This window comes from Haemaphysalis longicornis, unplaced genomic scaffold (assembly GCF_048455015.1).
Source record: "Haemaphysalis longicornis isolate Haplotype H1 unplaced genomic scaffold, Haemaphysalis longicornis Haplotype H1 scaffold_6, whole genome shotgun sequence".
Lineage (NCBI taxonomy): Eukaryota > Metazoa > Arthropoda > Arachnida > Ixodida > Ixodidae > Haemaphysalis > Haemaphysalis longicornis.
Window position 1 is genome coordinate 51780221 of NW_027526407.1, and position 16385 is coordinate 51796605.

The 16385-nt window shown below is 44.6% G+C and overlaps 1 protein-coding gene across 6 annotated transcripts in view; it reads right to left on the reverse strand.

Moving 5' to 3' along the window:
* Nucleotides 1–16385, reverse strand: part of Ehbp1 (Eps15 homology domain containing protein-binding protein 1) — a 58983-nt gene that overhangs the window by 10971 nt on the left and 31627 nt on the right. For 3 of the 6 annotated variants that reach the window (XR_013317020.1, XR_013317018.1, XR_013317019.1), the window contains 3 exons: nt 14015–14064; nt 12821–12992; nt 10662–10758 (listed from right to left, as the gene is read on the reverse strand). Coding sequence is in view for 2 of the 6 variants with exons in the window: in XM_077674302.1 (XP_077530428.1) it covers nt 10658–10758; nt 12821–12992; nt 14015–14064 (323 nt within the window). In the remaining 4 variants the exon portion in view is untranslated. Of the gene's footprint in view, nt 1–10657; nt 10759–12820; nt 12993–14014; nt 14065–16385 lie in introns of those variants that run through there. The other 3 variants (XR_013317021.1, XM_077674303.1, XM_077674302.1) reach the window with 2 other exon arrangements.

Genomic DNA, 16385 nt, shown 5'->3' on the forward strand with positions numbered 1-16385 from the left:
GTTATCTGTATTGTTCCAAGCAGTTCCAAGTGAGGATATGTCGAGCGTATGCAGTGGCTGAGCGCCCGTTGCACTATAAGAGAGGCTCAACTGGGCATCGAAATGGGAGGTGTTTCCCCTTTGAAGTATGCCTGCCTCCGCTCTGTAGTGCACAGTGGGTAATAAAAGGTGCGTGTAATCAAAGCCAACACTTGGCCAATTAAAAAAAATAAAGAAACAAAAAACACAACTTTATCTAGGATTTGAACCCAAACAGTCAGATGCCACTCAAATTTTAAAGCCGCTCCACTCAATGTGAAAGCTGTCGGAAGTGCAGAGCAGTGACTTGTCATAATGGTCTGCGGCGCTGTTATCCGCTCACTGCTACCACCAATCACGCTCTTCACCGCCCTGTCTCACACCCCGGAGGTTTGGCCAATGCAATTCAAACTTCCTGCCATCGCTGTGCTCGCGCGCCCCCTGCCTGAAACTGCACCAGCGGGAGTTCCGTCCTTTTTGTGCTTGCTTTTCCTTCCGCACGTGCCGGCGTTGCACTGCCACTTTTTGTCAACAAGCGTTCCTAACTAAACGAATGCGGGCACTGCCGGTTAATTACGTATATTTTTCCTCTAATGTACCTGCAGTTTTTTTTTTTTTTTTTTCACTAAACAAGGGGGAGATGTATGACAAGTGACAGCAGTTCACGAGTTTTGAACACTTATGACTATATAAACCGCTTGTTTTTTGAAGCCTCTGTGGGACGACGGTACGTTGTGGGGCTCTACTTGGGTCCGTTATGTCGCTGCAGCACCTGATTCCGGCAGTCGCTTGACATCGAGCGCTACAGATAGCTATGACGACAAGGCGAGCCCCCAAAAGTGCTCTGCACTTAATAGACACGCATAGTATAATGAGGCCTACCCCATCATGTTGTACATTGTTGCTTACTTATTGGACTGCAGCTCTCCCAAGCTGCTCATCTGAGCATTCCTTGAACAACTCTTGAGCAGTAAGCTTGTCCTAAGCCCACAGAAATATCTAATTACCAGCGACTGCGTTCCATCTGGCAGGAAAAGTGATTGCCAATGTGTGGTCGTACTGCAGGCCAGTGTTCTAGTTTACATTGCAAAAAGGTTCTTCCCATGCCTTCGTTTTATGCTTCACGCTTAAAGCTTTGGATCATTTTAATTCCTTGTTACCTCGATCAACTTTGCTGACTCTCCTCCTGCCTTTAATTGATTGGCCTTAGATTTTCTCCGTGGATGCACATTAGTTTGCGCCTGTTGCTTCCTCGATGTGGGGAGTGTGTTTCGGTATTAAGGAAGCTTTTCAAAGTGACTGAACACCATTTATTGAGATGGGGGGGACTACATGGGGAGGGGTGGCAATCAGTCAGTCATGATTGGGGCTCGTTGCGCATGATGCATGATATCATGGGAGAGGAGTGTAGACCCCATCTTACACTACCCTTGCCAGGCCATCTTAAATTGAAAAAACACTTACAGCATGTAGGAAATTAGGGTCTTCGTAAGGGGGTGTCAGGAGACGAGTTAAAGGGACCCTGCAACACTCTTTGAGCAGTGCAAGTAAACCTGCGCGACGTTTAGATTACACTGCCAGGAATACCTGAGCCAAATATTACACGTGCACGTGAAGCGGTGAGCGCGCAAATCGATGTGAAAGACGCGGAAAAACCAACCGCTCTCTCTTCAGTTGTCCTCATTATGCAACCCCTGGCATGGCCTAAGGGACGTCACATAGGCCATGGCTGCCCGATCGGCTGTCACTGGTCAACTTCGCGGCTAGATTCTCCCATTTCCGTCGTCGTCATCGCTGTGTACGAACCTCTTCTATGCCTGAACCTGTAGGCACAGTTTTGCCGTTTATTTTGTGTTTTGAGTGCGCGCGGAGTTTGAGTGATGAGCTCAATACTTCCCTTTCAACGGGACCACTCGACTACAAACGTTTATTGCTTCAAAAACGCCCTACCAGCCCGAGCGCGCACTTGCGAGCAGGCACCCATGCCTGCTTTTTTTGTGGCACCAGACCGGAAATAGGCCCCTCCGCGTTGCGGAGAAAAGGAGAAAACTACCCGGCATGTGATGTATCGAAGGCCGCCGAAGAGAATGCTGCGAGCCGCCCCCCTCTCCGGGAGAGAGAGCGCAGCTTTCGTCGCGTTGTCTGCGGTCGAGTTGAGAGGGAACGATTATGCGCGATTTCTCATCGCGCGTAGTTTCGTTAATTGTGAACGGATTTTCATAATTCTTGCAGGACGAGATTTCTGGGACAATAGACTTTATCCCAAAATACATTACTAGTAGTCGATGGCAAGTGTTGCAGGGTCCCTTTAAGCACAAGTTTCACGTGCTTAACATCTGATTGACCACTTCTTTTGTCGCAATGGTTTGCAATTGTTTACCGTGTTTAGAGTATAAATTTTTACCGGCTGATAACCAACGAGCAAATATGATCTGGCGCCAGCTGGTCTCAGCTCTAATTTACTCTTTGGAAGGGAACTACCACAGCCCAATCTGGAAGCTCCTTTATGATGTCAGTTTTAACAGCTCACCTAGCCTGCTGAGGTACTACACCGGACATGTTAGGGGGGGGGGGGTGTCAAGGTTTCGAGCACGCAATGAATCTGAAATTCTAATGCTAGTGATATACCATTTAGCAAAGAGGTGCACGCTATGAATGGAAGATTGATATTCGGTGCATGTGATGAGGGAGAGACGTCGAAAACATGACTTATTAACAAAATAAACTGAGAAAAAAATGCTTTGAACGAGAAGTGCAGTAGAATCTTTTATATACAATATATACAATATAAATATGAATGGTTTAGCAAGTAAATAGCTTGTCTTGAATTTCTTTGAGTCTTACATTTTTGTTGGCCAGCCCTCTCATTTCAGCATGCTGCTTTCGACACTGTTTGAGTCATTGCCTTGTGCTACCAAGCTGTGCTTTCAGCGCCTCCAACTAAAAAAAAACAAACACGCTGCTTCTTCCGTTTTGGCAAGCCTGATCTGCGCGTCTGCTTTTGCTGGCTGCTGACTCTAAAACAATCCTATAAGTTGTACGACTAAAGGAACAAAGTGACACCACAACCAAATCGGTGCAAGAGCTGATCGCCACATAGGTTCTCCTGCCGAGCTGGTGTTCACATTCTGGCCTTCTTCTACCTGTGCCTTCAGGTGACGATTCACGCCCCCTCTTCGCTGCTCTCCTTTGAATCACTGGCCGGGAATGCAGTTTTGGCTTTAATCAGGTACGGCGGGAGGCATCCAAAACCCCTCGGAGTGGCACCGGTCCTGAGTGTCGCTCTCTCTCGTCGTAGCGACAGGACGTCCCGGTTCACGACGTGCTTGCTCATCGGTTCTTGTTGGCAGCATCGAAACGCTTTTTGCAAACATGCATATTCTTACAGTCAAACTTTAAAATAAGCCCACTTCCAAAGGCAGTGTACCCTTTTCCACATCTCTCGAGGCTTGGCAATAGCTGGAAAACAGAAAAGCGACACCTTTTCATTTGTGTTTATGTATCTGGAGCAGGCGCCCGTCATATGTCTCAGGCAATGGTGATCCCAAGTTTCGTGTTGTCGGCCTTGTGCACAGTGCGCTGACACATGAAGTTTGCGTGACACTAACGATCTTTCGCCCACAACTTCCGAGGTGACTGGTGCCCTAGCACTTAGCACTAGTGCAGCACTTCTTTAGACAATGTGGAGAAGCGTGCACTATCTCGGACAGTGAGGTTGTTCAAGCAGACAATACGGGGCTATTTCTGTGAAATTAAGGCAGTTTCATCAATAAAGTGTTTCTATAAATGGTACGTGCTTTTATGACATCCAATACTTTAGCACGCTTATATCGAATTATCCTCTATATCGAACCGATAAACGTATTTTTGCAAGTTCGATATAACTGGGATTGACTGTACAGGGTGTTGCGACGATAATTGGAACACTTTAAAAAATTTTTCCGAGTGAACCGCCGCTCGGTTCGCGCTCAAACTTGCCACGAAGGTCGCAATTTGTGGTCTATTTTGTTTGATACTGGGAGCAACGACGGTACTTACCTGTTTATCCTGAAAATAAATAAAAACGATTTTCGCCTATGGGAAAATGGTGGCTGATTTGGACGTGTGAGCCAGTGCAAGTTGATATTAGAATGACAGAACCACTTGCAAAGTGAAACGCATATTTGGGATTCACGTACGGAGCCAAATGGTGCAGCAGACGATCAGAAAATGCACCTAGAAATGAGCTAACAGACGACCAGAAAACCCGGTTTTCGCGCTCGCACGTCCAAATCGCCGCCATTTTCCCATAGGCGAAAATCGTTTTTATTTATTTTCAGGATAAACAGGTAAGTACCGTCGTTGTTCCCGGTGTCAAACAAAATAGACCACAAAATGCGACCTTCGTGTGAAGTTTGGGCGCGAACAGAGCGGCGGTTCGCTTAGGAAAATTTTTTAAAGTGTTCCAATTACCGTCGCAATACACTGTATATGGAAAACTAACACGACTCAGGCGACTGCTACGAGTGGCTTTACGAGCAGCTGTGAGCAGTAGAGATGTTGTGCCACCCACTGAATGGCTCTTGTAACAGAGTGAAAGCTTTTGAGGTAGAAGGAATCGCAAAAAAATTGCATGCACCATTCTTTCAGAAGACACTCATGGGTCAGGTGAGCTGAAGCTGACCTATTCTAGCCACTTCCATTGCCAAAAGCAAGAACAAAGTCCATGGCTACGCTATTACTTGGCACGGTCGGTCGGTCGTGGTCGGTCGTCACAGCATGCGTATTGGCCAATCATCACACTTCGTAAGCGGTGTCTGACTTATCCCACCAATAAGAAGGGGCATGCCTATGGCAACAGTTTCAAAGTCTTCAAAGCAGCCATGGTGTCCCTAGCTAGTCCGGATGAAGTCGTGTTTAGGTCTACAATCACAGAGAATATTTGATGATCCCTTAGCGGCATGGACGACAACTTTCAGTGTGACTTTTGCCAACAGCTCCCTTTGCACATGGGAAATTTGTTTTTGCGCAAAGTTTCATTTTGGCAAGCTGTGACGGTCCGTAGCTGTGATGACCTGCATCCATTCATGACTGCTGCCAGCGTGATGTCACCGTTCGCCAAGCCGCCTGGGTGGAGTGACGTCACGCGTTCCTATTCGATTTTAATTTAATTTTACATCACCTTCTCTAATTTATGCAGAAGTATGCAGATGCAGATGTCCATTTGCAGATTATGCAGATGTCTATTTGCCGGGCACCCATTCGTGACAAGAGGTGTGCGAATACTCGAACCTTGGAATGCTTACTTCACAAATAGTATTTGGTATTTGACTTCAATTTGCAGGGCAGTTTCACTGCTCGAAGTATTCGAAGTTTTCGAATATTGAAATTTACGGATAGAGAAATAACTGCCGCACGACGTACAAACTTTCAAGCTTCACCATACGGCGTGCCCTTTCGGGTTCACTTTTTTCGCACGACACTGAAATCGTCGGGGCAGCTTAGAACTTTCTAAAGCGAAGGCGAGAAAGCCCAGCTGGACTTTCTGTTGATTCAGTGTTGAGCTCCCTCTAGAACTTTGTGGCCGCGCCTGTTACCACTTGACCACCTTTTGGACAACTTTCGCACAGCTTTCGGACAATTTTCAAACAGCTTTCGGACAACTTTCCGACAGTTTTCAGACAGCTTTCATGCAACTTTCAGACAGCTTTCGGACAGTTTTCGGACAGCTTTCAGACTTCTGGACAGCTTTCTGACAATTCCTGGACAATTTTCGGACAGCTTTTGGACAACTTCCGGACAGCTTTCGGACAACTTTCGGACAGCTTCTGGACAATTTTCGGACAGCTTTTAGACAACTTTTGGACAACTTAAGGACAGCACCCTTCAAAACTCGTCCTGCTAGCTCACCATCACCAGGAGCCCCCGTTTGCCATTGGTCATGCCGTCATCACTCAAGGCAGCTTGTACAGCTTGTGGGGCAGCAGCCTACCCTCTTTTGCTTCAGCAGCTTCCCTTTCCCAGGACGCACTTTCTGGCTTGCGCTGCTCGTACTCCTATTTTATTTCTTGTCCAATTTTTGTACCACTGATTTTCTGCACCTCCCAACGCACAATCTTGAAACATGAGATCTACAACTTGCCCTCTAAAAAAAAGCCTAAAAAGCCTTGCCCACAATAGGTGCATGATATCCCTGGTGTATATTAGCTGAAGTGGGCCACTACTTAAATTAACGAGCTCAAAAAAAGTTTCCTATATACACAGCGGAATAAATGAGGAATCGTTACTACTTGCTGGCTTGCAGGGACCAGTCGAATACACTCCTGTATTCACTGCATGTTGAGAAGGAACCCACGTTTCTTCATTGCACGGTACGTGCAATTTGTTTCACTGCTTTCTCATCTTGTCTCAATCCTCATATTTTGTACCATTATCTTACCAAGCAGTAGCACATGAACATTGAGATATGCCAAGTGCTGACCGCGTAGTTTTTGTTCCATTTTTCTATCGCTCTTGTGTTTTAGGAGCTCTATATACATTAAAGCAAAATTATTCAGAATCTAAATACTCGCAGTCCCAAATTTGATATTCACACATCTTTTCTTTCCGAGTTATTCAGTTGGTGAAGGGAATACAATCAAATTAAAATGTGTTCCACATGATGCAGACCATTCATATTTCAGGTGAAGTACAACTGCATCAATCCCAAAAAGTGGTGTCAGTAATTCTGGATACTTAAAAAAAGTAGCCCGAGCGTATTGTTTTATTTATATCTTGCCGCATCAAGGTCAGGTGAAATGTAACAAGGTAGGCTTTTTAAGCAAAGCATCAAATAACTCTGTGTTTTGTTATTTTTCTGGAATGCTGTTGCAAGAAAGTGCCAGGGCAAAGTGGCTGGATCGTTCTATTCGAGTGGAAAGTTAGTACACTGGGCTGTTTTGTGGCAAAAAAGGAAAGAAAAAAAAACCAAGAGAGAGCCAATTACAAGCATCGCTAGTAACCGCACAGTAATCACGATAAACCCCGCATGGCCTGAACTGTCCTGGTTTCTGGGGGTGTATGAAGGTTCAAGAAGACTGACGGCAAGGACAAACCACACTACTTAATCACCAAGCTTAACACGAATTTATCAAGACATCAGCGAGTACTCCTCAGGTAACACCACGGTCAAGCACCCATTGTCGGTGAAAGCTTTGTTCCTTTTTGGACCGCAACATCAAAAGATTTCCCATATGCTTTGTCAGAACAAATGATCACTGGTACTCGGTGACCATATTCAGGAACTATTGAGAAGTCCGTCTAACAGCTTGTTCTATAGTTCCTCAATAAAAAAATTTACAACCCCCTTCCTAAAGAAAGTTGACAAAAGCGCGAAAGCTAAAAGTGCGTCCAATCGATCGCCAAACATTCAAAGACCCTAATCGCAAACGAAGAATGAACCCATGCGACGACTTTTCGTGCACTAAGCAAATGCATCTACGAATGATCTAAACGTATACCGATACGTGGTTTATGAAATAAAGGTATGAGATTGTATACCGATACGTGTATACCGATACGTGTATACTAAATGTATACCGATACGTGGTTTATGAGATAAAGGATAAAGACACCTTCTTCATGATCGATGCGTGTATAGTCTTCTTATCTAGAACAGTTTCTTTTCCGCGATTTTCGAGTAACCGTTTTGACACACTGAGGGCCCGGTTTCACGCATGTGCCGTGTGTTCAGAGATTTCATCAGAGCTTTTTGGTTGACCAATCGGTCTATGGGGAAATTCATTAGATCTCTGACAGGACGCCATCGGCCCCACTATGAAAGCTTTTGCTTTAAAACCTCAGTAGTTGTATTTAGTGCTGTAAATACTTAGCATATCCTCTTTTGTCCATGTGTCGCATTTCCAAATATAGCCAGACATGCCCATTTAGAAGCAGGTATTACTGGTCTGCCTTGCATAGTTAATGTCAGCTGCCTTGCATTCTGCCTAGTTTCGTTCATAAAAGATTATTTTTCATTGAGTTTAGGGATTTCCGGCATTCTCTGGGCTGCGACTGGCAAAAACTGGGCAATACCGTATTTTCGCACTTTTAACCCACACCTGCATATAATCCACACCCACCCCTTTCAGACCGCTGTAAAAGAAGAAAGAAATCCTCGCGTATTGCCCGCACATTTGATACAGGAAAGGCTGTACCAAAGCTACTGCTCAAGCAACACATCACATACTATGTGGACAGAAAAAGGGTATATTTAGCAAGTAGAATTCAGTTGTTAAGCGTGCTCGTCTTTGTTTTTTCTTTCTTGTCCTTGTATGTTTTGCGCAATCACTGCCACGGAAGGGTTAGTCGGTATTACTGCGTAGGAGCTTCACGGCGCAATGCACGTTGCCATGAAGCTGCACTAAAGGAAAAACCCCCGCGTATTATCCGCACCCCTATTTTGCCCCTGAAATTTTCGCATTCTTGGTGCGGGTTATATGCGCGAAAATACGATATCAACACCTTTCCGCTATTGGTAGAGGATTTGTTCTTTTGTGAATTAACTCCAATTTGCAAAATATACTGGAATGACACCTTGCTTTTAAAGAGTTGCCATGGCTGCAGGCTCCATCTCAGGCTACTTGTTTACGTTCCCGCCCACATTGTTCGTTTTTTGTATTTTGTCACCTTAACAGGTAAATAAACCCAAAAAAGCCTAGAATCCAGCCCAAAAAATCGTACGTGGCAGTTGGGCACCTAAATCACCGTTTCACCCAGTTTCAAGGACTACAGCAAAGCCTTAAAAGAGCCATAGGTCGAGTAGTTCTTTCAACACCAGCCTACAAACAGGTTTGAAATATCAGACGTGCAAAACGCGAGTGTCAAAATGCCCCAACTCATAAGGGAAGACAGCATTTTATCTCGGTTTTCACATGAAACAAAGATGAGCACGCAGACACAAATTTCGGGAACAGGCCCAGCACTGCATGCAGCATTAAATGCAAAACCAAGCTTGTCTTTTGATGTCACAATGCATGACCATCACTTCTCACGTAGTTATGTCACCGAGTTTAGACTTCTGTGCTGCTGAATTTAGTGTTGCTTTGGTGTATGCTGTTCTGAAGCGCACAAAAACAAAATTTTCCCTTATAAGTTCACTTCACTGCAACACAATGTGGGAAAGCCACTTTACAGAGAGAACACTTTACACCGAGCACCCTTGAAGACGGCTTCACTACTTCACAAGAATGCAATGCAGCGAAGACATTTCTACGATGAAAATGTAGGCAGTCTTGTATGTGAAAATATGAATATCCTAGGACCTTTTTTTTTATTTTTATTTGGAGGTTTGTTTGCAGCCGATGGGAATTTCCCACACCTTCACTTTGCAATCATGCCGATCAACAGATGGCATGTTTTTCCCAAACTGAGGCAACTAGTAGCGAGTGTTGCTCACGCTTTAAAAAGACACTAATCAAAACAGGGAGAGAATCGAGCACTGCGAGTGAAAGCTTCAACTTAGAACCCACATGTACTCATGCATTTTCGGAACCTCAACGCAGTCTGGTGTGTTTATTACGTGCTTCTCTCAGAAATGATCAACGTAAACGAGTCCTGTGCTTCAATCATGATGGCAGATTTCGCAAGCAGCGGGTCATGACCCACAGAAACGCCAAACCGTGAGAAAGTGTGTGTGAGGACCTTCTCAGCCCCCATGCTTTGTTTGCCCACATGGCCAGCCAACCCAGCTTAGTGGGGCAGTGGTGTGGCCAAAGGGTGTACTAGATCTTTCACAAGCCACAACATCCCCCCTGTACCATGTGGCTTGAGAATGAGAACGCCAAAGAGCGGTAGGCCTTCCGCCGTGCCCTCTCGTGAAAAAACTTCTCTCTCCGCCGATCAAACACAGTTCAGACGCCCGAGCCATTTGTGCAGGGACTTTTTTTTTTGGAGACTTAGCTTGGACTTAGCTCTGTTGGCGGGGGCATTTTGCCCCCACCTAGCTACAATTGCAGATTACCGGGCTTTAGCATGATGTGCATGCCTGATGGGCATGATGTGCATCCTGATGATGTATGGGACTGAACACGAGTGGCGATCGATTTGCGATGTTCATCTCCATTGTGAGCGACAGTTGCGCTCGTGTATCGTAAATTGCCTGTAGCTTTCTGGAAATAAAGCCACTTCTCGAAGTTTAAATTGGTATAAATGGGAATCATTGAGCTCGCATGCCGAATTGTTTCGGTGTACGCACTTGTGTCGCGCGGTGGTGTAGCCCCGAGCTAGCACATCAGGATGGCTAGGTTCCACTGTCCCCAGTCAAAAATGACAACAGGAAAAATTCCTGTAGTTTGTCGTTTGTCGTATTTTTGCGTGTCGTACAGTTGGTCATCTTGTCGCATTCTTGTCATGTCGTGGTTCTGATGTTTCGTCGTTGTCAAAGCAATGGAGTATTTCTACCATGTGCAAGTCTTTGGAGGCCGTTGCAGCTCGGCAGTTTCTGCTCTAGCGTAGCTAGATGGTGCGGTCATCTTCCCCAAGATCCCATCAGCTAGCTAACACTTGGTGTGTGTCAATGGGAAAACGTAGGCTTGCCAGTACAGCAGTGCGACAACTTTGGACTGACTTCACTGCTTTCCCCAATGCTCTGAGGCGGCATGCTGGGACGGGGCGGGCGTACTCACAGTAGGTTAAGTTGCATCTGCCGTCGTATTAGTGCATTCTTCTCGTTGACCAGGGCAAACCAGCGCTGCATGCACCGGTCCTCTTCCGCCTCGTTCCCTGTGCACAAAAAGAGAGACGAGCGACTTCTCTTAAACGTATACAAAAGGTCAGCATTACTTCATCTTTCAGAAAAACTGGCAGAAGATAGAATGTTGTCAAGCACGCAGCGTCTTGGGCTATTGCAGCGACTTTTGTTGCACTAGCCACAGTTATTTATCTATTAATTTATCTTCCTTAAAGACGAGGAGAAATGTTAAACTCCAACCTTACTTCTCAGGCACTAGCACAACCAATAAAAATAGTACACTGGACAAGTATCAGAAAACTATTGTCAAATCAAATACCCCCGCCAGACTGGGTTCAAAAGGCCTCCTGACTTTGCTGATTCCGTCTTCTGCTTAATTCAAGCCCACTTTTGTGCTTCTGTCAGCACCAAACAGAACAAAAGGTCACCCATATGGGCGGCTTATAGCCACTAGCACCACTAAACATGGGTGGACAATTTTCGTTGATGCCCTGCCTCAAAGGCTTGGAATGAGGTCGAAAGGGGCACTGAACAAAGATGCAAACATAGTCTAAAAACTTTCAACACACTGTTGAAGTTGAGAGGTTGCGTTTCTCATTTTATTTCTTTTTCTCTCAACCGATTCACATGTACTGCTATCACGAAAGGTTATTTCGGAAGTGTCACTGCCCACGCACCACTCTCCTCGCCCATTTCACAACACTGGCTGCGAGAACAAACTGGCAAACCTGTGAGGGCACCGTCGAACAAACTACAAGCACATTTGTGCGAGATAAACTGCGTGTCCCAGCAAACACACAGACAGCATCAGCCGGAAAGCATCTCAACACAAGACCCAGGTGGCATCAAAATGAACTAAGAACAAACTTGATGCCACAGCGTGGTAATTTGCGAGGCAGTTTCGACGGGTATTCACTACTTTCTACTATTCCAATTTCTATTCCAGCTTTATTCTAATTTATGTTGAGGTATCCTCCATTATATTTCTCAAGTATGTTGAACCAATCTGCCCACAATATGCACTTTTGCTAGTAGTATTCTAAGGCGAAAAAACAGTGCTAAACAAGGACCAAGGATTCTTTTCTTGGTCCTTGTTTAGCACCGTTTTTTCGCCTTAGAATGTAGAACCAACTAGGCCAAGTTTATTCCTTAGCTAGTAGTATTATTCTGTGATACCACTGTGTTGTGATGGGTGCCCAGTATTTCCTATTCCGATTTCTATTCTGATATTTCCAATCATCTTTTTAAACCACGTCAAACTAACTCGCCCAGCTTAAGCTGCTTGCTACTATTACTCCGGGCCCTTAGGAATCAACTAAGGCCAAATTACAAGAGCCACACCACAACAATGCAGCTCCAGAAGCAAGAGCCCGACACCAATTTTCTATGGTGTCCCTTTTAAGGGGGGACATGGCTCTTAAAAGAATTTCTTTTAATATTAAATTAAACTCTGTGAAACATGTCAGTCTTGCTGCTTTTTTCCCACTGATTGCAAATATGCCAGTATTTTTGGAGCCACTCAATTAGTTCCCAAGATAATAAGAGATAATTAGACATTTTTGGAGGAACAATAAGGCAAAACAGTGTTAGTCATAGCACTGTAATCTTTATATTTTCAAATACTATGAGCCCTGGTGAACGCAATAAGAGAATCAGTTTTTTGATGCACCTCCTGGAACTAATTTTACAGCTCATTAAACTTTGGTGGCACCAGTGGCAAGGAACCATTTCGAGTGCCCATTTCAAACACCACAGTTTAATGAGCTGTAAAATTAGTTCCAAGTGGCGCATCAAAAAACAGCTTCTCTTATTGCAGTCACTAGGGTTCAAAGTATTGAAAAATATAATCATTATAGTTTTATGATTAATGCTGCTTTGTCTATTGTTCCTCCAAAAGTGGCCAGTTATCTCTAAATATCCTGAGAACTAACTGACTGACTCAAAAAGCAATGGCATATTTGAAATCACTGGGGAAAAAAGCAGCAAGTTTGGGAAGTTTCACAGAGTTTACTTGAAAATTGAAAGGAGCTGTTTAAAGAGCAGTGTCCCCCCTTAACCACCCCGCAGTCAGCGGGGCAAGGCGACAGGGCTCACCGCTCTTCATGACTTGTCGCAGGTACGGCTCGAAGCGCTCCGCCTGGGCGTCCACCCTCTGCCGTTCCCGCTCCAGCGCCTCCAGCTCCAGCTCCACGTACGTGTGCCGCCGCCTGGCGCTGGGAAGCTGCGTCGGAGGAACACACCGGGAAAAGATGTCTTGCACCACGTGCTGCGTTGGGGCGAGAGCAGCAAACACAGGCACCCAAGTATGCTTACCTGCTCTGAAGCGACACTTATCAAAGACTCTTTTACAGCTACACCTCTTTCGTTTCTTCGTTTTTTGGCCTGGATAACTTTGACAGGCACACTGTATTTTACTCTTTGTGCAATAAAAAGTGCCGCTTTTTTGCACAATGCAGCGCATAAGGCTTTCACTTTGAAACACTTTCGTCAAGACTCATTAGAACCCAGCCAAGTGACTGCAATGAAATGACAGAGCTTTTCGAAACTTTATCCACAGGGAGAACTTGTCCTGGAAGTCAGAAGTCAGGAGGAAGCTGACAAGTGTTGAGATTATCGGGCTCCACTGATGGACAGAATGGAAGACTACGTAGATATAACTGCATTTGTTCGAGAAACTTGAACAGACGTACAGCAGGGTGACCTGAGATTGATGAGCATTCAGAACAGTGTTTCCTCACTGGGACTCAAATTCCAACACCCTAATTTATGCTATTTGGGTGTTACGGGAAGTATACTCAGGTGAAGAAGAGATTGGCCCTCGGATATCTGCATGGCACTCCATCACGCACCGGAATCAAGCTGAATCAAGAAATGCACAATGGGTGATTGTTTTGTGTGCATACTCAAAGTTTGTGGCTGAAAAAAAAAAATTAAAATTATTTCTGAACTTTGAGGATAAACTGTTGAAGTGGAATAGCTAGACCCATGAAACAATCACCCTGCAAAACTTCGTTTGTTTAGATTGCAGCTGCATAAAAATGAGAAGCCCCCCCTGAACAGCTTTTTTTGTCTCGTTTCGAGAACTTGAAAAAAAAAAAAAAATTGCGTGCAATTAAAGCAAATTCTTCAGCATATAAAAACTGAGCCCAACTTTGATCTCGGGATGCGGAGTTACACGCATCTGCCAATTTTTACGATAGCAGTTCAAATGGTAACACCCCCTCTATACATACTTCTTGCCAGCGACTTTTCAGCCCAGTTATAATAGTTATAATAATTATCACTTACCTCGCCACCTTCTCTCCCCTGGTCTTCCGACCGGTCAGAGTCCTCGGACCCTGCAAGCGGTGAATCGTTTGTGGTATACTCTGTTATCACTGGCTGGTATAACAGGCTGGTATTACCAAAAATTAAGCTCAGAACAGGCTTCATCAATAGGCATGCTTTGAAATGACACCGTGACAACTGCAAATGACATCCGACCTGGGGAATAGACATTGTTTTTCATTCGCTTACACACGTCCAGTTTCAATGTCTCTAGTTTCAATTCCTGCCACACAATTGATGCTTTCTTTGATCCAGTTTTACTAACAGATTTGTGATCCTTCAACACGCAGATTCCATTATTTTCGGCCATTAGTTTCGACCCCCGTACAAGACCTCTTGTAAGATTATTTTGGTAAGAAAGAATTCCGTGTGTGAGGCATTGTAGAAGAATAAATAATTTAGTCACAAACGTGAAGTCAACTCTTTTTCATTACAGAACATCACCGCGTTACTGATCATTATGTACTACTAGTTACATTTCTTACTCAAAAAACCACAGCAAGCACACTATCGATCATTATGTACTACTAGGTACAATTCTCACTCAAAAACTACAGTGACCGCACTTTTGACTACTTTTGCATGTCGGCACCTCATGCTTTAGGGGCTAAATTTCTTGAAGGTAACCGAGTGTTGGGAAAATCAAGTTATTTTCCCCATTCCAGCTTTACTGAAACCACACCACAAAACAGTCATTTTAGGGAAGCAATTATATGACACCATAAACTTACACCTTTATCAAAAGCATTATATGGAAGCAAAAACAAACAAACAAGGAACTAAGTTCAGAATATAATAATAAATAAAAGAGTTACTTGTCCCTTTTAGGCATGTTAGTATAGGCCCATAATGCAGATAGCGGCAGCATGACAGGCAGATAGAATGATAGACAAGACCAAAGAACTAGCAGCTCTTCAAAAATAACAACATTCATCATAATAGCAACAAGAAAACATCCTAATACCGTATTTTCGCGCGTATAACCCACACCAAAAGTGCGAAAATTTCAGTTGTGAAGTAGAGCTGCAGATTACATGCGAGGTATTTCCTTTGGTGCAGCTTCACCACAATGCGTGTTGGGCTGTGATGCCCCTACAGCAGTGATAGCAGCTAAGCCACTCTTATCCCACTGACAGTGCTTATTTTGCACACACAGCTCAACAATATACCAACCTGAAAGAATGTATGTGGCAAGTCATCTAGTTGCGCAGTCAACCAGGTAAGTTCTTTTGCATAAACAAATGTGTAATGTTGCTTGAGTAGTCGATTTGGGCCATCCTCTTATGTAGAAAATATGCGGGCAATACGCCGGGATATATATTTTTTTATTCATCGTTGGAAAGTGGGAGTGCAGGTTATATGCGCGACAATACGGTATGCTGCTCTCTTACCACAATCCTGCTCCAGCGCAATGATTGAGAAAAATTCAATTATACTAACACCAAAGTGCTTGGTGACCTCCAAGGCTATTAATAACTGCCCCATTGCATCCTGAGATTAAGAAGCCAAATACATGGCTCAACACACACATCACAACCCTTTGTGGTTCGTTGTCGGGCCCTACCCGAAAATGCCACACGGCCGTAGTAGCCGTAGCGGTCTAAATTTTGCAATTTCTCTCACTGCGATGTGCCCGCATTCTTTGTATACGTGATGCGCCATCTTTTGAGGGATAAGTGAACTGTGCTTGTTGAAGGTTTTTTTTTTTTTTTTTTTTTTTTTTTTTTGCACTAGGGTGCAGCACAATGTTCAGCACAGGCCCTCTGGATTCCAGAGCGTTTTCACGTGCGCACTGTTCGCTGAGAAGCATGGCCACTTTCTCATCGCTTGCACTCTACGGTGTTTCACTTAGCGAAAGCGATGACGACTTCAATGAGGAAGAGAATCGCCTGCCTCCACCAGTTAGTGATGACTGTGATTCAACAGAAGCGAGTGGCAAAGACTGCGACGGCCGTGGAGACGGCACCGTGCGGATCCTTACTCTATGAGCTACGCATTTTGTCGAAAGCACACGTTGCTCAAATTTCAGTAAAGGAGTTGCAAACAGAATGCAAGAGACAAAATAAATATCCTGTGAGTTTTTCTTGCCCAGTTTGCGTTTTTTTTCGCTGCACCAGAAACTGGCAAAATACTAGTTGCGGAAGAACGGCCAGAAAGTAGGCAAAAATTCTGGACTGCAAAGGGGATACCAACGGTACAAGAGTACTGTTGGTACACCCTTTGGTACACAAGGTCTGCCAATGGTACAAGAGTAGCATAATGCTCCATGTCTATCGGTTAGAACTCTAGCACAACAGAACTGTTACACAAGAAGCAACATAGCAAGGCAAAG